General features: G+C 41.2%; 3 protein-coding genes and 1 long non-coding RNA gene across 4 annotated transcripts; 3 read left to right on the top strand and 1 right to left on the bottom strand.

Annotated features, from left to right (window-relative positions):
• The first annotated feature begins 130 nt into the window (after positions 1-130).
• On the top strand, positions 131-3,905 carry LOC141809395 (uncharacterized). The gene is made up of 5 exons (XM_074696386.1): positions 131-200; positions 1,751-1,839; positions 1,964-2,563; positions 2,640-2,759; positions 2,966-3,905. The coding sequence occupies exons 2-5, from the start codon at positions 1,826-1,828 to the stop codon at positions 3,903-3,905; spliced, it is 1,674 nt and encodes a 557-aa protein (XP_074552487.1). The 5' UTR covers positions 131-200; positions 1,751-1,825.
• A 1,798-nt stretch (positions 3,906-5,703) lies between these two features.
• On the top strand, positions 5,704-9,166 carry LOC141809394 (uncharacterized). The gene is made up of 5 exons (XM_074696385.1): positions 5,704-5,782; positions 6,814-6,900; positions 7,353-7,847; positions 7,948-8,061; positions 8,218-9,166. Exons 2-5 carry the CDS (start codon positions 6,887-6,889, stop codon positions 9,164-9,166), a joined length of 1,572 nt encoding a protein of 523 aa, XP_074552486.1. The 5' UTR covers positions 5,704-5,782; positions 6,814-6,886.
• Positions 9,167-10,974: 1,808 nt separating this feature from the next.
• Positions 10,975-25,200, top strand: recql5 (RecQ helicase-like 5). The gene is made up of 19 exons (XM_074697318.1): positions 10,975-11,143; positions 11,320-11,441; positions 11,518-12,039; positions 12,928-13,024; positions 13,102-13,213; positions 13,287-13,449; positions 13,535-13,617; positions 18,485-18,703; positions 18,789-18,885; positions 20,950-20,986; positions 21,070-21,128; positions 21,214-21,284; positions 21,362-21,455; positions 21,533-21,688; positions 21,795-22,396; positions 22,478-22,517; positions 23,666-23,944; positions 24,024-24,096; positions 24,175-25,200. Exons 1-19 carry the CDS (start codon positions 11,047-11,049, stop codon positions 24,297-24,299), a joined length of 3,048 nt encoding a protein of 1,015 aa, XP_074553419.1. The 5' UTR covers positions 10,975-11,046; the 3' UTR covers positions 24,300-25,200.
• On the bottom strand, positions 14,029-17,933 carry LOC141809951 (uncharacterized). Its single transcript, XR_012600025.1, has 3 exons — positions 17,435-17,933; positions 14,679-14,797; positions 14,029-14,603 (listed from the first exon to the last, which is right to left on the bottom strand). It is a non-coding gene; the product is annotated as an uncharacterized LOC141809951 (long non-coding RNA).
• Positions 25,201-25,811: the final 611 nt, after the last annotated feature.

The raw sequence follows: 25,811 nt of genomic DNA, 5'->3' as shown, positions 1-25,811 counted from the left end.
CTGTGCCAAAACAATATGGCGGCCTCTATGGATGCGGTGGTTTCCCCTCCTCGGTTTCACTTAAATAAAACACTTGCAGGCTCATTTGGTAATTGAAATAACCAAGCATGAATCTTAGAATTTCTGCCATGCTGGTTTGTTGACATCCCAGAATTCTTTGTGCTCAACCTGAAGTCGTAAATTGCCTGGAACGCTCTCAGGTCAGAACTCGGAGATTTCAACTGGGAAACATAGGAATCACGGGTTGCCTCGAACGCACCATTAGTTCTTATTTCTTTCTTAACACCAATTTAGCTTAAATAAACATGAATTAAATGCAAACTATAAACACAACTATCACATACCAGCTGACAGACAGTAAATGGAAAATGGCAGTAACACACCTTTTTCAGTCGAAATCTTTTAATTAAGGTACAAACAAGGTCGACAAAAAGTGCAGAGCTGAACAGTCACTAATGTTTAAGGATGTTATAAATAAACAACAAATACAATGAGAAGTAACAGCGAAACAGAAAATGTGAGAGATATACTCAAAGGAAGAAAAAAAGTGTAATTAGCTGCACATGGGAAGTAAATGAGGCATGATTACAACAGCATGTGTCACCATTCTGATTTTTTAGCTAAATGGCAATAAAGTTTTTTTTTTTTTTTTTAAATAGATCAGTAAACAAATATCCTTTAAAAAACAATCCCAACTCTGTCACTGCTTGTGATGACATGAATAATTTCCCCAGTCCCATTAAAAACCTAGTTCTGCCATCTAAAAAAGAGAGATAGTTAAGCGAATTATGCATTTGAATGTTGGAGTGTATACCTTGTTTTCTCTAACTTTAAGCTAGCCATAATTTCTGTTGAACATTATGCAGGAGCAGGAGGAATAGCACCTCTCCACTTAAGCAGCACAACACACCTGAAGGGGAAGCAAAGGCCAGAGTCCAAGACATTTTTTAAATGGTATACAACGATATTTTATGGTTAAAATAAAATAATGATGCAACTAGAAAAGCACTCAGAGAACGCACAGACCTCCACCAACTATATTGTGATTGTCACCAACACTTTAGTCCTACTTTAATGTTATACTCCCTTTCAGCAGACTGTCTGCTACAATTTGGTGTTAGTTGCAGGTTTATATGATAGTTTGTTTCCTGACAGTGTTGAAAATTATAATGACCCAGTATATATTTCATAATACGGATCTTAGTATCCAGAATATTCCCAGGATCTGGATCATACTTTTACATCTCTCAGAAATTAGGGTGACCTTGTCTTGTATTGTTTTGTAAAGCAACCTGTCCATTTATGGTGGAGCTATATACACATATGGTGAAAACAGCCCTATGTCACAATGATAAAGAATCCTTTAAAAAAGTCCTGGGTCCAGGCGGTGATCCAGATCACCACCAAAATTTAATCACTTCTTCCTTATCCCATTTTGAACATTTCCTAAAAAAATATCGAAGATCCATTCTTTAGTTTTTGAGTTATGTTGTTCACAGACAGGCAAACTTTCCCAAAAGCATAACCTCCTTGGGGTAGGTAAAAATCAATTCAAAGGCCCATGACTGACAGGAGACCACCAAGATATGAGAACATTGATGGGTTTTTAATCTTTCATTAGTAACTGATGACAATCATTTCCTCTTTTTTCTTGTTTTTGGTGAAAAAAGGAATAGTAACAAGAAAATGTCTGGCAGAGACACTGAAGCATCATTTGTTAAACTTTTTTGATTTCTGACTTATCTCACAGATCTCCAGCTCAGATCTTCACCTCTATCAATCCTACAAAGATCTCTGGAGTGACTGAGGAGAGTCAAAGGTGGAAATGTCTGATAAAAGGTAAAGAGAAAGGAACGTTTGTTTGTTTAGCATCTCTTTGATTTTCTGTTTTATCTGAAGCTTCACTTCATCCCTTCAGCTCAAAACCCTCATGAACTGGGTGTTGTTCTGTTTTTGTCCACAGGAAGAAACTCCAAGAGGCTCTGAGCCGCTACACCGCTGACACATTCCTCAATATCGACACGGTGAAGAGTTTCTGTGAGAGGAGTCCCAAATGGCTGCTCAGCATGGAGACAGATGTAAACATGATGATGGACATCAAAGACAGGGCTGACAAAATCTCCCTCAAAATCAGCCATGTTACCAAGTCAGAGAAAAAAGGAGAGGCCTTTAAGAAATACATGAAGAGCAAGGTGACACCGGGCTCTGCGGACAGGAAGCGGGAAGAGTTGCTGCAAGAGCTGGAAGCTGTGCTGAAGGAAACTCTGTCAGAGCTGGAGAAGCTGCTCTGTTTCCTGGATGCCATAGAGAAGCTGGCAGTGACGTCGCTTCATGTCTTCTCAGAGGTGGAGAAGATGTTGTTAAACCTGCCAAAGGGAGTCAGCCTGGAGGACGTTCAGGTCACCATCATTGCTGCACGCCTGATCTGCCCTTTGCTCCTGGAGTTCAGGAGAGATGCAGGCCACTTCTTCGTTCCTAAGCTGCAGAATGTGGAGGTGTTGGCCTATCAGCTGGACAAATACATCCAGACCACTCAGAGGATCTGTGGGATGATGGAGAAAGGGTGAGCTGTCATTTTGTCTGAATGAAACACAGGTTTTACCTGTTTGAGTTGGTGCTAATGTCTCTGTTTCTAACAGCACTTACAGCCACTTTGACCTGAAGGTGACCAAGAAGATTTGGGTGGACCTGGACGTAGATTTGACTGCAGACCACATACAGAGGATGCTGTTTCACATCAATCAGCTGGATGAAATCAGGTAAGTGCTGTCTTTTACTTGGTCCTGATGTAGTGTTAAAGACCCTGCTGCCAGCTTCGGTTACTTTGATTATAGACTCAACACCAAACAAGGTTTTTGCTGCTTTTGGCGGCAAACATTGGAATGCTAACACTCCAAACTTACATGTTTTGTTTTTTTTTGCTTTCTGAATTCTGAAGCCAAACACAAGTTTTCTGTCCTTTCAGGATGAACCAGCACTTCCGCCTGGTGTTCGTCTTTCAGGACAAACCCTGTTCTGGCTTCATGGATGAGTTCAGGGACCGTCAGCCCCAGATGCTGGAGTTTCTTGACGGACTGGAGGCCTCTGCCGTTCAGCTGGACTCCATGAATAAAGGCGCAAAGATCTCCAGCGTGGTGGGCAGCTCGGTTGGGGCGGTTGGAGGTGTGCTCTCCATCATTGGTTTGGTGCTGATTCCTGTGACAGCTGGAGTGTCTCTGGGTCTTACTGTGACCGGGATAGGGCTCAGTGTCACCAGCGGGGTTAATAGTGTCGTTACCACGGCAACAGAGGTTGGAGTGAACAGGACTCACCAGAAGAAAGCCAGTGAGATCTTCCAAAGGTTCATGGAGGATGTGCAGGTCCTCCAGGACCACCTGGAGGAGGTCAGCTCTCAGACAGTCACCAAAATAGAAACAAGTCAACTAGATGTGGTAGTTGGAGTGGGCAGAGTGGTGACCAAAGGTGGGGGTGTAGTGAGAAGCATTGATTCACTTGTTGATGCAGCGTCTGCCGTAAAGCTGCTGAAAAGTGAGCAGCTGGCTGTGAGTGCTGGTAAGGCGGTGGCTCAGGAAGGGAAAGCTCTACGTAACGTTCCCAAAGTAGCTGCAGACATCCCAGATATCGGAAAGGCAGCTCTTAAAGGGCCCCTGGCCCTCTCCAAATCAGCCAGAGCCGGGTTCATTGGGCTGAATTCCCTTTTTCTAGGTATGGATGTCTTTGTTATCTGCAAAGACAGCATCAGTCTGTCTAAAGGCAGCGAAACTGAAACTTCTCAGTTCATCCGAGCCAGAGCAGCCCTTTGGCGCTCAGAGATCGACGCGTGGGAGAAGATCCATGACTCTCTAAGGGAGGGTCTGCTGACGTCAGAGGAAAACATGGCTGCTCTGTTAAAACCATTTTGCTAAACTTAAGGGGAGACCTTTGAACACCCCTCCAACACCTTGGAGTGACGTCAGGGTCAGTCACTTTGAGCAGTACTTGGTTGGTTATTTGGCTACGCAATACTGATATTATAAATCATTAATGTTTTTATGTGTAATTAGTAATACGTATGGTTATAAATAATGTAAATATGTATAGAAAAATCAAAGCACTTTAAATACCAAAAAGTTAATTTTCATCAAGAAGGTGCTGTTTAACAGGGATACTGAACTGTTACAGGTGACTTAATTAAGTGAGAAATATTAAAAATCAATTTGTAAAGTGGTAATTGTTTGAAATCTAATCCAACACTTAAAATAATGTTTTTCATTTACTTCACAGAAAGGGTGTTCTCTGCTTGTTCTTAGGTCAGAACTGGTGGTGCAGAAGATTGAGTTTAACTTAGTTGTCTGTTTTTGCTTAAAAACACTTATGTATTATATTTTTATATAGCAATTCTTACAACACTCCCAAACTTCACAGGAGGTAAAGACACATTTAAAAAAAATAAGATACACAAATGAACAATGGTTTGCTAGCAGTTCTAAAGTTCTAAATAAATAGAAGAGGGGTTGCGTAAGACTTTCAACATATTAGCCTCAAACTGATATAAAACCTTGAAGACTTCATTTAGGTGTTGGCTTCATCTGTTCAATAATGTGTAATCATTTTAGTGTAAATAAAATGTGCCTGTTTACTTTCATTTTAAATCAGGAAAATGTATTGGTTGCAATTTATTGGTTGTAAACTAAATGAGTTTCTTCCTCTTTGAATAAAGCTTTAATAATAATAAAATGTATTTTGTGGTTCAGTTTATCTTTCCTTGACTTGCAAAAGAGTTTTTTTCTACCAGTGACTTAAAATGGAATGAGGCAAAGGGAAATCAGTGTGACTGTAACACCATAATGTGAGGGCCCAGTGATGTTTTCTTTTTTTTATCGAGGCCCAGAATCCTGAGTCACACCCCAGACAGGATGTTGATCAGAAGTTGTTGTCAAACAAGTTATAGAGCCAGTGCCTCTTCCTGAGAGTATACAAAAGTCATAAACAGATGTGTTCTCCCAGCTAATCCAATTGACACATGCATACTTTAACAAGTGTATGCATACTTTCCTATTTGTACTGCAGCTGTATGCATTATGCATATAGGCCTGCTCTAAACTGCTCGACAAAGTATTTCCTGTTTGTCACCCTCGACGTCACACACCAGCGCCTGCCAGGCTTACATTACTTTTCAAACACGCAAACCAAAACCTCAGATTTAAAACAGTGTCACTTTTTTTTTTTTTTTTTTTTTTTACTTTGATTGATATATATATATATATATATATATATATATATATATATATATATATATATATATATATATATATATTTTCTTGCATATTTTAAGTGTTTTACAAAATACCTATCATAAATCACATATATCACATATTAGATTATTTTATTACTGTTAAGCTCACTGTGAATATTAAAATAAATATGCCAAACTATATGTCAAGTATCCTCTCTGACTGCATGACGTTTGCCGGAGAAAAGACTGGTTGAAAATCAGTTTAGTATTAAGCGAGTTATGATTGATTTCATGCGCTGACACTTCAGTGCGCCTGCCAAACAGATTACAGTGAGTGCAGCGGCTGACCAGACCAAGGTGGCCCCATGGCTCGTCAGCGCCAATAGGTGGCAGCAGTCGTCGTGGCGTCTACTCTATTGCGTCTGTGATCTCGAGGGTGCCTCAAAAGAAAAATGAAAGCGAAAGTGAAACTAAACAGCATTTCTTCAACATGACAATGCAGCTCCAGTTTAAATCAGATACTCATTTTTTTAATCACGCAGGAGCTCACAGGCAGGTCTTCTGAAGGTAAGACTACTGCTTTAAGAGTAAAACTTTCGTTTGAGTAAGTGTTGCCTTGAAATTAAAACAATACAAAAAAAAAAAAAAAAAAAAAAAAAAAAAATTGAAGGCAAAGATCTTTTAAGTAGACAAGGTGCACCAATATTTCTGAGATCACTGAGTGTTTGTAATACTGATTCGAACAATTTAAATGTAAAAACATAGATGTACTAAGGAGTTTGGTTTCTAAATAAAATAAATAAAAAACTCTAATTTACAGTTATTGAGGATGCAAAACAAAGTGAGTGTTTTGCATATGTAAACAAAAAAGAAAAGAGATGAAAACAGAAAAAAACAGCAAACCATTTACAACAGCTGTTTGAGAATGTATTGAAAGTCGTTTGATGGATGTTGTTCTCCTACTCGTTCTGTCACGCATGTCGAACTGTTCATCAGAAAATGTGTTTTACACATTTTGCCCAATTAAAAATGACTGGAAGTCATTCAGTAGCAATGACAAAAATGACTTGAAGTCATTCAAAAGCAATGTCAAGAATAGATGCTTGGATAGAAATTATAAAATGGAAATTCTGGGCTGATAAAAATTAAAACTCCAAAATTAACAGTCCTTGTTTTTCAATGAAATTTTTGTTTACACATTTTACTTTTGTTTACAAAGCATGGCCCTTGAGGAGAGCTGGAGTATATTTTGGCTTTACTCAAACTGCTTTTGCAATAGTTGTTGAGCTTTGACAATCAATTTATTGACACATGACTGTGCTGCTGTCTGGATTTAAACATGATCACTGCATTATCTAACTTATTAAAGCCTCCTTCACATTAATCACGCTATGTCCAGTTCTAGGCTACGTTGATTTTAAGAGAGATTTCAGAAAGACACATTGTAAGGGAACTGTAAATCATTGTTCTTAGTACATTTCTCATTGTGAAGTGCAGGGGCCCAAATTATTTCTATTTTCTAAAGTCTGAAATTTATGGTAGTGCCCCTGCAACTCATCTCCTGTTAAAATTTTTCTGGTTTCTGTCTTATTTCCAAGATCTCCAGCTCAGGCCTTTGTGTCTCGGTCTTACAACGAACTCTGGAGTGACTGAGGGGAGTGGATAGAGGAAATGTCTGAAAAAAGGTAGAGATATGATCTACAATCCAATCTACAGGAATTTTTTGTCTTTTTGTCTGTTCTGTGTCACTGAAATATATCACTGATAATATCACTGAAGACAAAACCAGTTTGGTTTGAAGCCAGAAAAAATGATAGAATCACACCTTTTTAAAATTTTCCACAGCAAAGACTATCAGCAGAATGTTACATTTGGCTGTCAAGAGCCATCAGGAATAAAGAAAATCTTCACTGGATAGAAACAGCAAAGAAAAGCAAAGTAGTGCTTTGTCTACAGGGAACATCCTAGGTTTTCTTACAGAAACTAAACTCAATCCTCATCAGTCTTTGCTGTGTTGATAATTACTGTGTTTCCTTTCTGATCAGTAAACAGTGAATAATTTTATTTGATATTTGTCTTCTTATAGTTTGCTGTTCTGAACTGCTTTGGAGACGGCCCATTATCTTTTGTGTTACAGAGAAGAACTGCGGGACACCTTGCGTCGCTACACCATGAACACCCTCCTCTACATCAACACAGTAAAGGAATTCTGTGGGAGCAGCGCTGATTGGATAGAAAGAAGGACATCTGAGATGTCCAAAATGAGGGGCCTAAAGAGCTCCAAATGCAAGCCTGATAAACAGCAAAAGCTGCTGGAAGCTGTGCTGAAGGGAACTCGAAGTGGACTGGAGAAACTGGACATCTTCCTGGAAGCAGTAGAGAAGCTAGCAGTCACCTCACTTCACGTGTTCATTGAGGGGATCCAGGTGATACAGGTGTCAGAGGGGCTCAGCCTTGAGCACGTTCAGGCTGTAGTTATTGCTGCGCGACAGGTCTGCCCTCTGCTCCTGGAGTTCAAAAGAGATGCAAATGCTTTTTTCCTTCCTAGACTGCAAAATGTGGAACTGTTGGCCAATCAGCTGGACAGATACATCCAGACCACCCAGAGGATCTTTGAGAAACTAGAGTTAAGGTATTTATGTCCCATTGCGTTATTATTTACACAATTATTTCTTACGAACAGAAAATGACCCCCCCCCCCCCCCCCCCCCCCCTTTTTTTTTTTTTTTTAGTCATCTCTCCTTGAGAATCCATTTAAATATTGCTGTTAACCTAGAGGAGGAAGAATTCTCTGAGGATGATGTTCAGCGGATGCTCTGCCATATCAACCATCTCGCTGACATCCGGTAAGCAGGTGATCATTTATGTGTTTGTTAATGGTTCATGTAATTGTACATTTGCAAATCATAGTGTCTACTTTATTTAGTGAATTATATGTACAAACTTTTTCTGAAAAGAAAGCATTATCACTGAAGATTTTATTTCCTTTCCCTCTTTATCAGGATGGACCCAGACTTCAGGCTGGTGTTTCTCTTCCAGGGAGTTTCGTGTTCTGGCTTTATCAAAGCGTTTACCAGGTTGCAGCCCAGGTTTCTGCAGTTCCTGAAAGACCAGGAGGAGATTGCTGTTCGGCTTGACTCAGTAAATAAGCAGGGGAAGATCGTCAACATAGTGGGTAGCTCAGTGGGGTTGATTGGAGGTGGGCTCGCCATTGCTGGTTTGGTGTTGGCTCCTGTAACAGCTGGATTGTCTCTCTCTCTTACTATGGGTGCAACAGGCTGTGGTATTGCCAGTGCAGGTATCGCCATAGCTAATACAGCAAGGGAGACTGGAGTCAACTATAAACAAATAAATAAAACCCACAGAACCTCCCAGAGGTTTATGGAGGATGTGCAGAGTCTCCACGATTGTCTGGATGAGGTAACCACTCAAACTGTCGATATAGAAGTGAATCTGGAGGAAGTGGCCTTAGGAGTGTGCAAGATTGCCAAAGGTGTTTATGACATTGAAAGCGGCATTGATTCAATGGTTGAGGCCGCTTCTTCTTTAAGGGCGTTGAGAAGTGCTGGGAGGGGGGTAGCTCGGGGAAATACGGGATTGCGCAGCGCTTCCAGAGTGGTTGCAGACATCCCTGAAACTGGACAGGCTGCTCTTAGAGGGCCTCTTGCTCTCTCCAAGACAGCTAGATGTTTTTACATTGGGCTCAATGCAGTTTGTATTGGCATGGACATCTACTCCATCTGCGAAAACAGCATCAGTCTGTATAGAGGCAGCGAGACTGAAGTGTCAAAGTCTATCCGTGCAAGAGTGGCGCTGTGGCGCTCAGAGATCAATGCATGGGAGAAGATCCATGACTCCCTGTGTAAAGGTCTGCTGATGTCAGAGCAAAACATCGCTGTTCTGTTCAAGCCATTTTATAATGGATATCGTTTTGACAACTTGGGTTTCTAAGAGCTCAGGGGGTTCTTCATCAACACACTGGAACAACCTCAGCATCACTACTCGTTGAAAACATTTAAAACAATCTCTTTCAGTCCTTCTCCATCAAACACGCACACACCCACATTCACACGCATATGGAATTCCACACAAACCCATCTCAGACTCATACTACTTCCTGGTTGTAAAAATTAGGCAGCATGATACTGATATAATCATTCAGAGATTTACTGTATGTATGATTAGTGAAACTGTACAGTGATGTATGATGTAAATACAAGCAGAAAAGTTGTCAACAAGAAGTTGCCGTCTTGCAGGGATACTGCACTGTTATAGGTGACCTTTGGTTTAGTAAGCAATAAAAAAAATTGTAAAACAATAATGAACTCTAATCATTATTTTTTTATTCATTTACTTTGCAGAGAGTATGCTCTCTTCTTGTTTCTGTGTTTATACTGAATGTGCATTAATCATCACTATGTTGTTCTCAGAACAGAACTGATGGTGCTGCAGATTGAGTTGAACTGAGTTGTCCTCTTTTGCCTAAAGACACTTATCTAAGATTACATGTTTTACATAGCAATTTCCAAAACACTCAGAGACTTTTCGGAAAATTAAAACACATTTAAAAAGATCAATGAACAATGGTTAATGGGATCATTTGTCTCCAACCTGTCATACCCAGCCTGTCTGGGCTCATAAGTTTACCTACCCACTTCTTTATCAGAGTTTGAACACTACTTTTTGGCATTTTCAAATCTTTGGATAACTTTCAAATATATTATTTTCCTGATTATAAAGTCCTACCTTTTCTCACAGATCTTCAGAGAGTTCTTGTGCTGTCCCTGTGGCATCCCCAAAATATGAGCAGCTTTGGATGAGATCCCCAGGGCTCACTCCAGAGCTTAGAAACTTACTGCCCATTAATACACAAACAGTAATTACAATCTAACATGTCAGGTTTGGACACCTTTAGCAGCAATTTAAAACTGTGTGATTAATATCAAGCCAAACATGCACTGGTATGTAAACTGTTGTTTAAGGTCATTTAGATGATTTAAGTTTTCATTATTATGTAAACTGGGCATACATGGTTGTACTATGATAAATATATTCACATGAAAACTTTCTCTAAATAAAAGAAAAGTTTTTTGATTGATAATATTTTCCATAAATTAGCCAATTTCTTATCTACTACAAGTGCATGAAAATGTATGAGCACAGCTGTGTGCACTGTGATGAAACTGACATGATGCTGCAATTAAAGGCATAAGGCATGTCCCTTATGAAAGAAAAATATATTGTAGCATATTGGAAAATATCACGTTATTTATTAGGTAATATATTCCCATATATGAGATTTAGTATTTATATTTTCCAATATATTGCAATATATGGAAAGCGGGAATCATTTGTATATTTTGCCATTTATTGCAATATATTTCATGAATATATTGAATTATATGTTAATATATTGTATATATGCCCTCAATATATTATTCCATGTATATCATAATATATCAATAATATATTACAATACATTTCAAAAAAATAAATTGGTACATATATTTTTCTTTCTTAAGGTGTTATCCAGCTGATATAAACTTTTAATGCTTTACTGAAGGTGTTGGCCTCATCTGTTAATAATGTGTAATCATTTTAGTGTTAATAAAACATTAACCTGAAGTCAGTGTTGTCTGTTTACTTTCATTTTAAATCTGAATGATAACGAAACTTACTGTTCGGACTAATGATTCGGACAGAGATATGAGGAATAGTTTAGTTTTCTCAGATAGTTCACAAACGCACGCGACGTTAATTTCAGTTTCAGTTTTCATCAACGTAATGACGACATCGACGTGCGACGTCTCCAGTCAGGAGAGCGGAGAAAGATGTCAACAAGTTTAAAAGAGTCTTTAAAAAAGAACTTTGGCTTCGAGAAGTTTCGCTCTAAACTACAGGAAGATGTTGTTAAAACGGTCATTAGAGGTGAGTCATTCAGCTTTTCCCTCAGCGCTCTTTATTAGTGTACGTAAAGCTAAGCTAATTAGCTGAACTGACGTTAGTCTGTATGAAACAGTTAAGTTTGACTCTCCCTCACAGTGCAGTGTGTATAGGTTTTAAAAACGGAAGATGACTTTGTCTTGTGTGTTGTCCTCCTGTAGGTGACAGGGATGTGTTTGTTTGTATGCCCACCGGAGCAGGGAAGTCCCTGTGCTACCAGCTCCCTGCGGTGCTGGCTCAGGGCATCACGCTGGTTATATCCCCGCTAATCGCTCTCATTCAGGTCAGTCTCTGATTCTGCTGCAGATACCAGTCGCACTCTTAATCTGGAGCTAACACCCTGTTATGCTGCTCCTCAGGACCAAGTAGACCGTCTGAAGAGTCTGAACATCCCTGCCTGCTCAATCAACTCCAAGCTTCCAGCAGGCGAGCGTCGCCTCATCCTGGCTGACCTGGGGAGCAGAAGCCCCAAACTGAAGCTCCTCTACATCACTCCAGAGATGGTGGCCTCCCCCTCCTTCCAGCCTTGCCTTACAGACCTGTGTTCCCGTGGCCTCCTGTCTTACCTGGCTGTGGACGAGGCTCACTGTGTCTCTCAGTGGGGACATGATTTCAGACCAGATTACCTCAAACTGGGAGGGCTGCGTGACCGCATGCCGGGGGTGCCCTGTTTGGCCCTGACTGCGACAGCACCAAAGAATGTACAAGAGGACATTGTCAAGTCCCTGAGGCTGCACTCGCCTCTGTCCTTCGCCTCACCTGTCTTCCGCAATAACTTGCACTATGATGTGATCTTCAGGGAGCTGCTGCAAAACCCTTATGCACACCTCCACGCCTTCATTAAGAAGGCGCTGGCACAGGACAGCAGCTCTAAAGGACAGGTAGGTGGAGTGGACTCATGATAGTGTCTGAACTGTTTAGATCAGGGGTCCCCAAACTTTTTCCCGTCAGGGCCAAACAAATTTTCCCTTCTCTGATGGAGGGCTAGGGTCAGTTTGTAAAATAAAAGTGTGACAATCGCAGTGGTGTCCAAACGTAAATATTAATGGTTTCCCAGAAATCCACACATAACCAAATATTAATAACCCTTTCTGGGATCTTGACAGGGAAAAAAATCAGAAAATAAATAACAACACTATTAATGAAATAAATAATAACCAAATTACCCTTTTCAGGTTTTTCACAGAAAAAAGACCATGAAATATTAACTTCCTTGTAGACACCACTTTTTGCAGCTCTCTCTCATGAACTTCACTGTGAAAACTAGAAATTAAACAGGCTAAGAATCTGAACTAAGTGATACAACACCTACCAGCACAATACATGTCACTACCAGTATGGTTGTACAGCAGAATTTTTATTTTTTTTTAAAGGGAGGGGTTTCAGATAAGGTACAAACTGAAGAATGTGGAATACAAAGTTACGTTCTATGCATGTTTAAGTCTTGATCACGTGGCCAGACTGAAAAATATAAATAAAAAAATCATAATGCGACTCTGGTTTTGTTCAGGGGGCCGGGCAAAATGTAGGGGCGGGCCATATCCGCCTCCCGGGCCACGGTTTGGGGACCATTGGTTTATAAAGAGCACAATACATGTAAAAAAAAAAAATATTACAGTGCCCTCATGTGGAGAAAACATGTAAGAAATCAATGTCACTGTTTCTACATGAACATACACAGACACAGAGATGACTTTGATGATTTCTTATCAGATGTTTTTATGTATTCACTCAGTTTTGTATCAAACAGCTAAACTATTTCTGAGCAGGGCTGTGGGATTGTGTACTGCCGGACCAGAGAAGGCTGTGAAACTGTAGCCCACCAACTCACCAAGCTGGGAATCTTGTCCAAACCCTATCATGCAGGTGAGACTATTTTTCCATCTTGATGAAGATTGTAGGATTATAGAAAATAAAACTGCTTCTGTGCTTTTATTTTGTAGGTCTTAAGGCAGCCGATCGCTCAGAGGTGCAGACCGAGTGGATGGAGGGGAAGGTGCTGGTTATTGTAGCTACTATCAGCTTTGGTATGGGGGTAGACAAAGCCAACGTCAGGTGAGGAAAAACAGTTTCCCTTCATTTCATAAGCTACAGAACCAAAATGAAGTTGTGTTTTGTTATTCTGCAGGTTTGTAGCTCATTGGAACCTGGCGAAGTCTTTGGCCAGTTACTACCAAGAGTCTGGGCGAGCTGGAAGAGATGGGCTGCCTTCCTCCTGTCGCATTTACTACTCCCCAACAGACAAGGAGCAGCTGAACTTCCTCATCCGACAGGAGGTCGGACGCAGACAGGTTAGTGAAACAAAAATGTAATTAGCACCAAAAGATAAAGCTTAGCTTTGTTAGCATCTGTGAACATGTTTCCAATCTTCTACAGGAGAAACGGGGCGTAGCAAAGGAGTCAGACAAAGCAGCCATCACGGACTTTGAAGCCATGGTGTCGTTCTGTGAGCAAGAATCGTAAGTTTTCAGACCTGTGATTGGCTATAAAGGTGGATGGTGTGTCTTTATTTCCTCCTGTTGTACAAAGATGAAGCCAAAATATCTTCTCAACAGATCCAAACCTATGTTTTAAGACTGGAAAATCGATGCTTTGCCAGCTGCTGACCTGTCATTTAGAAGCAGACAGACTTTAAAGAGGTGTTTTAAAGCTTGATCCCTAGCGTCTTGCTTTTCTTTCTGTGCTGATCTTTGGCTGCATTTGTCAACAGAGCTGTCAGTAATGAAATTTTACCCTTTTATGGCAACAAGTGACAAATCCAGAGGGGTGGGATGTATGACACACTCTGCACCCACTCAGTAAGTTTAATACAGAATGCGAGACACGTGAGTCAAAGTTTCATCCTTTTATTCCATATTTTCACCCTTGCACACAGATAACAGGCTGGAAACGCCTCTGATGTATATATAACACACTTTGCTGAATGAACAGTTCTGTTTGTGTCCAGCAGAGGGCAGACTTGACCCCCGTAAGGCTTTGTTGTGATGTTTGATAAGGACATTACCTAAGGAAAGCAAACAGTTAACTTGAGAAAAACACTTAAAACCCACAGGTCTTTCCTTTCCCCACCCTCCTGTGCAACTTTCTGTTTTTGGAAATGAATCCACTCATACTTAGAGCCCGCCCTCCCTTTGTCTCTACACAAAGGCATTGTTGTCACTCAGCAAAGGTTTAGGGACTCCTAAAAGAATGCAGATCCTCCTGTAAACCCTGACAGCTCTAGTCGCTGTGTTTGGCAGCAAGTCAGGACATCCTCCTCTGTGTGTTGCTCAAAGGTTGGGCTTCCCTCCTTGCACTCAACATGTCCTGAATGAGACTTGATGTCTTGTTGAAAAGCCCTGGAAAATCACTCAAATGTTCGATCCTTTCGTCTTGGTCTTGCGACAGCAGCAGCAGCAGCAACCGCACGTCACGCAGGTCAGCGTCACCATGAGGATGACTAGCACTGCAAGGACAAAACAAAGCATTTAACAACCCTTCTCTTAGATGAGAACAGAACTAACACAGAGGAGAAACTTACAGATAAAGGTTAAGAGGACGAAGAAAGCGCCCAGCTCTATTGGGTTGGCATTGGGGAGACCCTGCAGCTTGATCCAGATCCTGTTCAGGATGGTCAGGGTTTCCTCTTTGGCGTCCATCCTAGACTGGCAGGGAGGGATAGTTTAAAGATGGAGCACTTTATTTGTACGACACTTGGGTTTTTATTTGTTATGAATAATAAACAAAAACCCAAGAAGTGTCTCAAAGGTTGCTTAAATCTAAACAAAGCGCCTCAAGCAGTGTGTGTTAGGTCGTAGGAGGAGAGCAGCTGGGAGACGTACAGCTTAGTGCAGCTGATAAAAAGACATAATAAACATCTTAAAGTGATGACCTGAGTGTGATGTCATCAGGATGTGACTCCTGTTGCTTGTTGACATAAGTTCTGACCTTTAGCTTGTTAATCTGTGGACATGGCTCAAGTTCTTCTCACATCTTTCTTCTGTGTGGCTTTACAGAGACAGAAGGATGTTTACTGAGGGAAGAGGAGTTAATCCACAGGTGTATAACATGTGTGTGTGTGTGAGTGTGTGTGTGTGCAGCAGTGATCAACTGCACGGCTGCTTGTAGTTCCTTGAAGAACACCGTGACCTCATTCAGGTGTTCAGACTGTCATGTGTTTTCAAACGTCAGGTTGATGCATGCACTTTGAGTCGACGGTGTTGTTGAGCTGTGCAGTGAAATATGTCACTGGGTGTGACGGTCTGCTGGTTTTGGCAACAGGAGTTTGTTTCATGAGATGAAGGCCAAACAAAACATTAAATGCAAAATAACAAAGACGGGAAGTGTTTTTTTTCCAACGTTTAAAGAGAAGATATTTGATCTGAATGGCTGTGGTTGCATAGTTTTGCTGAATCGATTTGTGGGATGCTTTGATTTGGAAAAAGGAGATAAATTACTTTGAAATCTGCAGACTCTGGGATCCCAAGTCGAACTGTGTTTAAACTTTTTTAGCCGAATTTGGATTTGTTCTCGCATCTAGATCTGTCTCATTATTTGATATTTAATTTCTGTTTAGCTGAAGAGTCTATTCAAGACACCCCTGGTTTCACCCCTTAAAGCAAACACAGTAAGATGATATCAGAACAGTGAATACGTTTGATTTGACCTCTTTAATTCATCCCACTGACACATTTAACTTAAAAAAATGAATCAAGTAATGTCATCTCTGTTCAGCTCTTTAATATTTCACCCCGAAGCAAATGTACAAATGTAGCTACGCAGCTCATACACCTGCTGCTGTCTTTTCTGTATCATCTCTATTTTTACACTGATGCAAAAGCTGACAAATATTTGCACAAGTGAGTTTTTCAGGTGCTCAGCCAGTTCTGATTGATACATGAGGAGCTGATAGAGAAAAGTCTGAGTTGTGATGTCTGTTTAATAGGGATAGACCGATTATCAGGGCCGATATTTGGCATTTTGCGGCATATTGGCATCGGCCTTTTTTTTCAATCGACGGCCGATATGAAACCCATTCTGAAACCCACAAATCTGTGTCGTTTTGGCTCTGATGCTTTCTCCCTGTCTACACTATGGAAGCCCCGGATGGTCATTTAAAATCAGTCATGTAAAACCAAACAGAAAATTAGTTCAACTGCATTACATGCCTGCAAAAGGCAGCGCAAACTCTGCAGGCATTCTGAACGCATTTGATTGCAGTTAAGTGTTAGAGTTTGTATTTTTCAATTTTCTGAGTACCTCTTTACGAGCACAAAGCAGTTTTGGTTGAAAAAAAAAAGGCTTTAAACACAGCACCATATCCCCTTGAAAACGAGATGTTACATCTCAAGGGGATATCCTAAATAGATAGAATTAAATACACACAAAATGCTACAACTTCATCAACTATGAGTTAAAAAATAACTGGAGATGTGTTAAAAAGAAAGGATTTGTGCATCAAGAAATAATTGTCACCTTAAAGAGTTCTCCTCTGGTATTAAAACAAAGAGCTGCTCTACTAAAACTATTGAATTAACCATAGATTAATAAACATAGATTAATAAACATTTCTTCACAAAAAAGACATAAACTTAATTTTAGATAAAAGATTTGCTAAAAAAAAAATGAAATATGCCTCTGAAGATGTGCTTCATGCAACTGTTCGTTACCCACGGAAAATCACAATGCCTTGGTGGGTTGCAATTTGGACGTGAATCACATTAAGCATAATCTTCCAAAATCTGGCAAAATTTTGACGGTTCTGGTTTTGCCTTCTTTAGCACGCCTCTCAATGTTTTCAGTAGACATGCACCGATCAATCAGTGCTGATTTCCTTAATTTTGGGGGATCATATCATCCTTACATATGAAATTGATCTTATATACTGCCAGAAGGGCCTTTGTTGCTTTTTGCTCAGAGACCTAAAACTCAGGACACTTTATTGGTTTTTTTAAGTTAAAACATAAAGATTTTATTGTTTTACAAGTATCTTTTAATGATTTTCAAAAAATAAGATTGGAACATTGAAGGTATATGCTGTCAGAAAAAAAAGATAAAAAATAAAAATCTGTATTTGCCCAAATTGGTATCAGCAGAATATTGTGATCGGTGCACCCCTAATTTTTCAGTAGCATTCCTATCATCCCTCATTGAGGAACCTCTGTTCTACATTACTGCAGGTCAGCTTAGCTTCAGAAAGTGTGTTTGCATCAAACACGTCAGTATACACATTCTTCACATTCCCCCTTCCCGCACACACACACACTCTCGCACACTCACAGGATGAAACGCACCTACCTGTGAGTGTGTTGTTCCTGAGCCCAGCCCAGGCTGACGGGCAGAAACGGCTGAGCTGAAGTGAGCAGACCAGTTGTTAATGGTTTGGAGGAGGAGACGGGGAGGACAGGTAGCTCCTGAGGGGAGACCTGTCAGGTTTTGTCAGCGTCTCTTGATTTTTGTTTGTTGGTTTGTTGTTTGAACCTGCAGCGTGTCTTCCACAGGAGGAGTCCACAGATGCTGCTGCAGATTAGCAGTCAGGCTTAAGAGGATAAATCCTGTGTACTGATGTTGATCTGTGAGATGACAGGAACTAATAAATCCAATTTACCACTCGTCTGATGCTCCCTGAAACCACCACGCTGCTCTTTTGTTTTGCTGCTCCTCTTCTTGGCTTGAAAGTTTTCACTCACTCAGGAGTTTTCTGCTCCTCTTCAGTTCGCCTGTTTTCTCTTTGACACTCCTCTGTGGGAGTGACTCGACCCCACCTCCTCTGGACTGAATGCTCCTCTGTCTCTAATGACTCTGGAGGCAGTGTGTGTTTCCACTGAGGTGGCTGGTTTGTTGTTGAAGTGGCACGCTGAGTGGGCGGGGTCCAGAGTCGGCTCAGCGAGTGTTTGTTTGAATAACGGCTGTCACATAACGCGGGACCAGGTACAGAAGAACTTGGATGAGAACAAAAACACACATCTGAAGCTGAAGTTTGTCACAAAAACCTTTAAACTATCATATCTCAGTCTAATTTCTCCCAAACACCAAATTTGTTTCTCTGATTTCTCTCAATAACAGCATTTAAAGACGTCAGTGCTGATTCTAACAGCTGAGCGTCTCCTTGCTCCAATTTTTTTTTACAGCTTTTTCTTAGTTTCACATGAGCTTGGAGCTCAGTTTGACTGATTTCATAACAGAAGCATTGATCATATGAGTGTGTGATGGTTACACAACAGATCAATGAAGAACTGGATGTTCTGTGTATGAAAAAGAGACGTGATGAAGAGCATCATCAGGCTAATGTCAAACAGCTGATCAGTTTCTTGTTTTTAAATGTTCTTGTATCTGTCTGTCCTCCAGTTGCCGTCATGCCACCATCTCAAAGTTCTTTGGTGACAAACCTCCAAACTGTGCCGGCGCCTGCGACTTCTGTCAAAACCCCAAACTGGTCAGAGCTCAGCTGGCGCGAGCGACTGCACTCACCACCAAAACCCAAGCTGTAAGCGCAGAGCGCAGGGGACCGTTTGGTTTCCTGCAGGACCAGTATGAAGGAGGGAGGAAGGGCTACGGCTTTGAAAGGTGGGACTGCGCTAAGCTGCGTTTTCACCTGTAAACGTGAAGCAGAATCCAACCTGTGCACTGACTCTCGTGTGGCACTTTGCAGGTACGATGAACCTGAAGGGGGGGGTGGCGAGGATGACGGCACCAAGAGGAAAAAGGAGTTTTCTGACCTCTATAAGAAGCAGATGAACATAAGGAAGGTGAATGAGAACATCAACAAACACACTCATTTTTAACACACTCAGAAAGGTGTCATTGTTGTAACTTGGCACATCTGTCTGCCTGCTGTTGGCAGCTGGGAGGCTGAGGCCCTCTGAAGGAGGGGATTGTGGGTAAATTGGTCCCATATGGAATGGCATTGATGTAAGTCTGTTTACAGCAGATGCAGTAAAAACAGGAATGTGGTGAAGAAGGAACGGTCTTTATCACGGTTTTGTGCTCGCGGTTTTCTGTTCGGTTCAGCGTACATTGTTGTTTTAACACCCCAGATTACCATAAACCCTAATAATAATCCCTAATAATCCACTATTAACAGATTAGTTTTAATCAGTTATGTCATGTATAGTCATGAAAAACCTTAAAGAATGAGGCTGTTTCCCATTTCATACATCATTAAAGCTGAGTGAAGCACTGCTAGTTTCAACATGCCAGCTCCTCAGTAAGGACAGTCTCTATTGGCTGTCTCAGAAGTCACTAAATGATGCTGAGGTCTAATTTGCATAATAACCCATTTGCATGTAATTGTCATGGACTCTGTAGGAGAGAGAAATAACATGGGCGAGACAGAAGGCAGGAAAAACACTACATCATAAATGTGTTTATAACTACAAATAAACTTTCTTCTGTCCATTCTTCTTTTTTTATGTCTAAATATCAACCCTCCTCCTTTATCTGGGCTGGGGACCGGCAGAAGTGAACGTAATGAGACACACACTTGCGTGATTCATGAAAAGTCAGAAGAATTGTCATCTTTAAAAAAACTCACCAGGGGGATCTGAAAATTCATTAAATGTAGCGGCAAACTCTCTAAGTTGGCAACACTCATTTATGGTTTTATCCTCCATCTTCTTACCGCATCAGAGCTCACGCTCAATAAAAATTTCAATAATAATAATAATAATAATAATAATAATAATGCCATTTATTAAAAATGGCCTTTTGAGACACTTGAGGACGCTGAACAAGATTGAAAACAATAACCACATTAAAATTAACAATTACAATAAAATCAGAGGCAGTTGTGCAGCCAGAGTCTGCGCAGTAGAGACTGTGAGGAATTCTGGGAGAATCTGACTGGAGCCGGGTGACAAAAATAATAATTCTTTTTTTTCTTTCAAGAGTCTAATCACTTCTTGACTCTCCCTCCTGACATATTTTACACCCCCGAAAAATACACAAGAACATCAGCTGTCAATCATCATTAAACGTGACGTAAAACCTTGTTTTAACCTAATGAAAACAAAACTTTCAGGAAAAAAGAGGACTTGAATAAAAGACAGCCAAATAATATCTTTAAATCACCACAACAATCGGATGTGAGAAACATTTCTACGAGGTGTATTAATTTTTTAAAGTTTGACCACAGCCCATCTGGAATGACTGGAGAGCCAGATTTTTTGACCTATACTGCAGCCAGCCACCAGGGGGAGGAGTTTTTCTGGCGACCTCACTTCGAGCTTAGCAAGACAGTTTATGGTCTGGACTTGAAAAGAGACATGGAGGTCAGGTTTCGGGGGTCTGAAGCAGAACGACTGAAGGCCCAGCTCCCCTGGGTGCTGAGGCGGCAGGAGGCACAGTGAAGTGGGTGGAGGAGGATGAGGATCTGAGGGAGCGGGCTGGAATGACGATGTTGAGGAGTTCAGACAGATATAGAGGGGTGAGGCTTTGAAAGTATACAGAAGGATTTTGAACCATCATCATCATGGAGGTGATGTGATGGTGTGGAGGAGTTTTAGTGATGATGCGGCAGCTGTGTCTGAAGTCTAAAGTCTAAAGTCCTCCGTGGCAGCAGAACGGCACAACACCACAGGTACATCCTCTAACTCGGTCTTCTCTGCTTGTCATGTTAACAACACACATGCTTCCCTCTTTGCCTCGAGTTGTGTATGTGTGTTATTGAAGCTACATACTCGCTTCAAACTGAGTAAAATGAAGAAAAAAGAAAAACACAAACCAAACAAATGATACTGGGAAGAAATCGTGTATCAGTGTCTTCATCACCACCTCACATCAGCACGTGTGATAATAACCATCTGATTCCACAGGGAGGCGACAGTCACAGGGAGGACTTCATCCCTCCAGGTAAAATCAGTCAAAGACCAGAATCATCTTCATGTTTGTCAGACTGCTCTGTGCTGACGTGTTGCTGCTGTGTTTCTGTGTAGACGTTGACTGTCCGCTCAGAGAGGCCAGCAGCCAGAGGATCCCCAGACTCACTGTGAAGGTACGTCACTGTAAACATGTGAGCCCTCGGATGCCGCCAGAAAGTCCGAGATCAGGTTTGAAAAAGGTGTAATTATGTCTTCCAGGCGAGGGAGCACTGCCTGTCCCTCCTGCAGGAGGCCCTACACGGCCACCAGAGGGCAGAAGACCCATTCAAGTAACTCCACACCAAGCATCACTTTCCTCATATATGTCTCTTCATTCTTTGTCTTTAACGTCTCCTCCATCTTTCAGCTCTGACACCCTGTCTCTGGCGCTGGATATCGAGTATGAAGTCTTCAAGAACAGCAAATCGTCAAACTTGTACAAAGCTGCCGTCCTAAAGAGGGTAACGACAGACCGCACCATGGACAGGACAGAGTCATGTTTGGAGATTTGTCCCTGAACTCAGATCTTGTCTTAAAGGTGTCGGAGATGAAGAAAACGGCGCCTGCTGCAGCTGAAGAGGAAAGAGGAGACGGTGAATCCAGAGAGTCCGAACTGAACGAGGAGCCAACCTGCTCCTCCTCTTCGGTCTCAGAGGGGCTGCAGGGCTTCAAGTCTGCGTCTGAGATGTATTCAGTAAGAGAAGCTCTTAACTTTATCTTCATGTCATGAATGTAGAGTTTTGTGGCTATAAACTTGTCATCTTGAGTCTCATGTGTTTGTTTTGTCACTCTCCTTTAAGATGAAGCGTAAGAGGGTGGGAGCAGGTCTGAGGGGCTCCTCCAGCCTCTTCCAAACCGCCAAAGACCTTCTCAAGTCCTCAAGCAGCGAGTCCAACACGAGGACAGAGAACGGTGGATCCTTCAGCTCAGGAGAGTCAAACACACACACTTCCTCTGACGTGACATCGTCTGTCAGATCCCGAGCGAGCGCCGTCGCCGCCTCCCTGAGTAGCCCAGTGAAGACGAGCAGCCCAACGAAGACAAGCAGAGCCATGAGCAAGAAGCAGCAGAAACTGGCAGAGGCGGCCAAGAGTTCTCGTAATATTTTCCAGTATTTCACAAAAAAAACAACAGAAGAGAAGCTAAAGGAGGAAGAGACACTGAATGGACTCGATGCTACGTTTGCTGACGCTAAAGCTTCGGATGCTGAAGAAAACCACTGGGATCAGGAAGAGATCATTCCTGAAGATCCAGATGTTTATGAGGTGATTGAAGAAGACGGGAAGAAAGAAGTAATAGTTATAGAAGATGATGAAGAGGAGCGAACTGGAATGAAAGAAACACTGGAGCAGGAAGTAGAGCAAGAGGAGGTTGAAGACGTATCTATGGTGGTCACTACAAGGTAAAAGTTCAAGTAAAAGTTAAGTCTTCAGATGATGAAGAATCTTCTTCTCTTTGTCCTCACTTTGTTTCTCTTCCACAGAACAAATGAACCAGAAAAGCAATCTCCTCCGAGAGCAGAGGTAAGAGAGTCTGTATTCTGTGTGTGCTTAAAGGTAAAGTTCTGCTGTGGTAACTTCATCAATTTATAAACAACAAACATGCTTTTACTTTGAAAGGACAAATGTATTGATCTCACTGCAAAAAACATAAATCTTATCAAATGTTTTTGTCTTATGTTAAGTAAAATTTGTCTAATTACACTGAATATGGGACACATTTAACTCATCAGTTCAGAAAAATGTCTTGTGTTAAGATGTTTAAAGACAAAAATGAGGTCTGAATTGCTTGTAACCATAGACTGTATATAGATGGCTTTGCCATTTACCATTGTACTGTTTTGAGGCCAAAATTCCCCCGTCACAGGCGCAGCCGTTGAAGCAGTTGGGCAGCCAGAGTCTGTGCAGTAGAGACTGTGAGGGATTCTGGGAGAATCTGAGTGGAGCTGGTTAACAATTTTATAATTTTTTTTTTTCAAGAGTCTAATCACTTCCTGACTCTACCTCCTGACATATTTTACAATCCCCGAAAAAAACACAAGAATGTCAGCTGTTAATCATTGTTAAACGTGACCTAAAGCCTCATTTTTAACGTTGTATAACTAACGAAAATGAAACTTTTCAGAAAAAAGAGGACTTGGATACAAGGCAGCCAAATAATATCTTCAAATCATCACAACAATCGGACGTGACAAACATTTCTTGAGGTGTATTAATTTTTCAGAGTTTGACCACAGCCCATCTGGAATGGCTGGGGAGATGGATTTTTTGACCTATACTGCAGCCAGCCACCAGGGGGAGCAGTTTTGTGGAGACCTCACTTCAAGTTGAGCAAGAGCACGTTTTTTTTTTACGGTCCTTGCTTGTAACAAGTAAAATAAAAAAATCTGACAATAGAATAAGAAAAGTTTGTTTGAAACCAGAATAATTTCTTAATACAAATGACTTTTCTCCTGTTCCATTGGCAGATTTTTGTAACTCATCACGAGCAATTCAGAACTCATTTTTGTCTTTAAACAACTTGAAACAAGACTTTTTTCAATAAGGTGAATGTGGCTCATATTAAGTCTAAAATGACTTTTCCTACTGAAAATATGACAAAATCACTTGATAAGATTTCATTTTTTTGCAGTGCTTCATTTTTCTTACAATGCGTCTCTCTTTATTTACAGCTGTCTGAGGATATCAAAGCAGGAACAGAGCGCTCTCCTCCAGCAAAGCGCAGACGCCCTGCAGACGGACGGAGAAGAGTAACGTTCAACCCTGAAGTTCAGGAGAGAGCGCTGCTCCCTGTCAACGAGCCTCCTGTCAATGAAACCCACGTTGAAGAGCCCCCCATGAAAGAGTCCTCGATCAACAAGCCCCCCGCAGCCATAACCCTGAAGGAAGCAGCTGATATCGTAGTCCGATACCTGGACCCCTTTTACACTCAGGGGAAATTTGCCACTAAGGTAAGACGAGTAGATTTTATTTCATGTTACTCAGAAGGAAGGTGTGAAATGTTTCCTCAGGTGTATTCTGCTGTTTTAGGAGCTGTTCAAAGCCTTCGCCCGGCACTTGTCTCACCTCCTCACAGAGGGGAGACGTCAGGGGACAGGACAAGGTGAGCCACAGTGAAAAACACACATCAGCCTAAATCCTACCCATGATGCTCTCCTTTGACATGTGTCTCTGTCTGCAGTTAAAGCAGAAGCCAAAGCTCTCATCAAGACGTTCTTCAGCAGAGTGAAGCGCTGTGAGAGCGAGGCCGACTGGAAGCACCTTCAGAGACCTCTCAGCTGTAAAACCATCGAGAACAAGGAATGATGGGAAAGGAAATAAAGCCTTGCGTCGGGGTCACACCTCTTCCTCTTTGTGCCTGAGCTTCCCTTTTCCCTGCGACCACGGGCTAACACGACACGGACGTTAACGCCTGATCTGCTGCTAGAGTTCTGCTTTTCCCACGCCAGTGATGAAGCCACGCTGTGTGGAGGCGGAGTCAAACTGACACAAGTGTTTACTTTTCTACACATTTATTGAAGTGTGTAGCTTTGTACAGGCAGCCAGTCAGGTGCTCTCAGACCTGAATTAAATCTGGTTAAAGTGTCGGCAGAGGGTTCATTTTTACCCTGGGCTGAAAAAAACAAAGCAGTTAACACTTTCTTATGTGAGCATATTTAATTTAATTCATTAAACAGACGACCTGGGGAGTATGGATAGTGGAAAAGAAAGAGGTTTGCCAAAGAAATTAACAAGGGTTCATCCTCTTGGGACCATGTAGGTTTCCTTAAAAACAAACGGTTATGTATGTAAAAGTTGTTAAATTAGGCTATCTCAGTCATGGACCGACTACTGTATCGCTCTTTGAAATAAAGTAGGATTACAGAATTTTTTTTTTCTATTCAATTGAAATAAGACTTAAAAATAATTAATTTTCAGTTTGATAGTCGGGATAAATTTGATAATATGTTGCTGAAAAATGTCCTGAGCAGCTGAGAAAATGTCTGAAAGGACCTGCTTCTGTTGTTTTTGTTTAAATGTTTAAAACTTTGTGTGGATTTAAACCGCATGGTCCCCAATGAGGGGGTGTTTCTGGCTAAATAGACCCTGTCAGAGCTGAGAGAAGCTGTTTGTGTGTGTGTGTGTTTGGATGAATGTGTGTGTGTCTGTGTTTGAATGTGAATGTGTGTGTTTCTACGTGTTTATAATAAAGTCTATGAGCAGACTGACTGCATTGTGAGGCCCTCTCTGTGTCTCTTCGTCCATTCATATGGAGATATTAAACTCGGAGCAGCTTCAGGAGGAGACGTCGGCGCCGGGGACGCTGTTAAAGAAGCGGTGACGTCACCTGCATAGTGTGATGCGTTCAGCGGCTCTTCGTAACTTCCAGTGTCCTGCCATCAGAACACGATAAAGTACATAAAACCAGCAAACAGCGACAAAAATTTCAGTATAGCTTGACTTGGCTTGTTTAGAAGACTGATTTTTGTTTTGTTAATTTAAGTCACGTGACCAGATGTTCGCTTCAGGAGCCCTAAAAAATAAATGAATCAATAAATCCGAAAAAAAGTTAACATAATTATTAAAAAAGAAGAAGAAGAAGATTAAAAAATACCTTTAAATCCATTCGATATTTTTAAATAGATTAATAGTTTATCACTCTAAACAAGATATCAGCTACTATTATTTTCACGTTTCACTTGAAAGATTATTCTGATTTACTTAATTTGAGACACTAATACAATACAGCTAATACAATACAGCTAATACGAGGATTTGGGAATAAAAGGTGTTTGTAGCTAAAGGTTTATTTCCTAATTTCTATCTAAGGCTGGATGC

This window comes from Halichoeres trimaculatus, unplaced genomic scaffold (assembly GCF_033239565.1).
Source record: "Halichoeres trimaculatus isolate MK-OKI-2021-1 unplaced genomic scaffold, fHalTri1.1 fHalTri1_scaffold_20, whole genome shotgun sequence".
NCBI classification, from domain to species: domain Eukaryota; kingdom Metazoa; phylum Chordata; class Actinopteri; order Labriformes; family Labridae; genus Halichoeres; species Halichoeres trimaculatus.
This window is presented reverse-complemented; position numbering and strand designations above follow the sequence as displayed.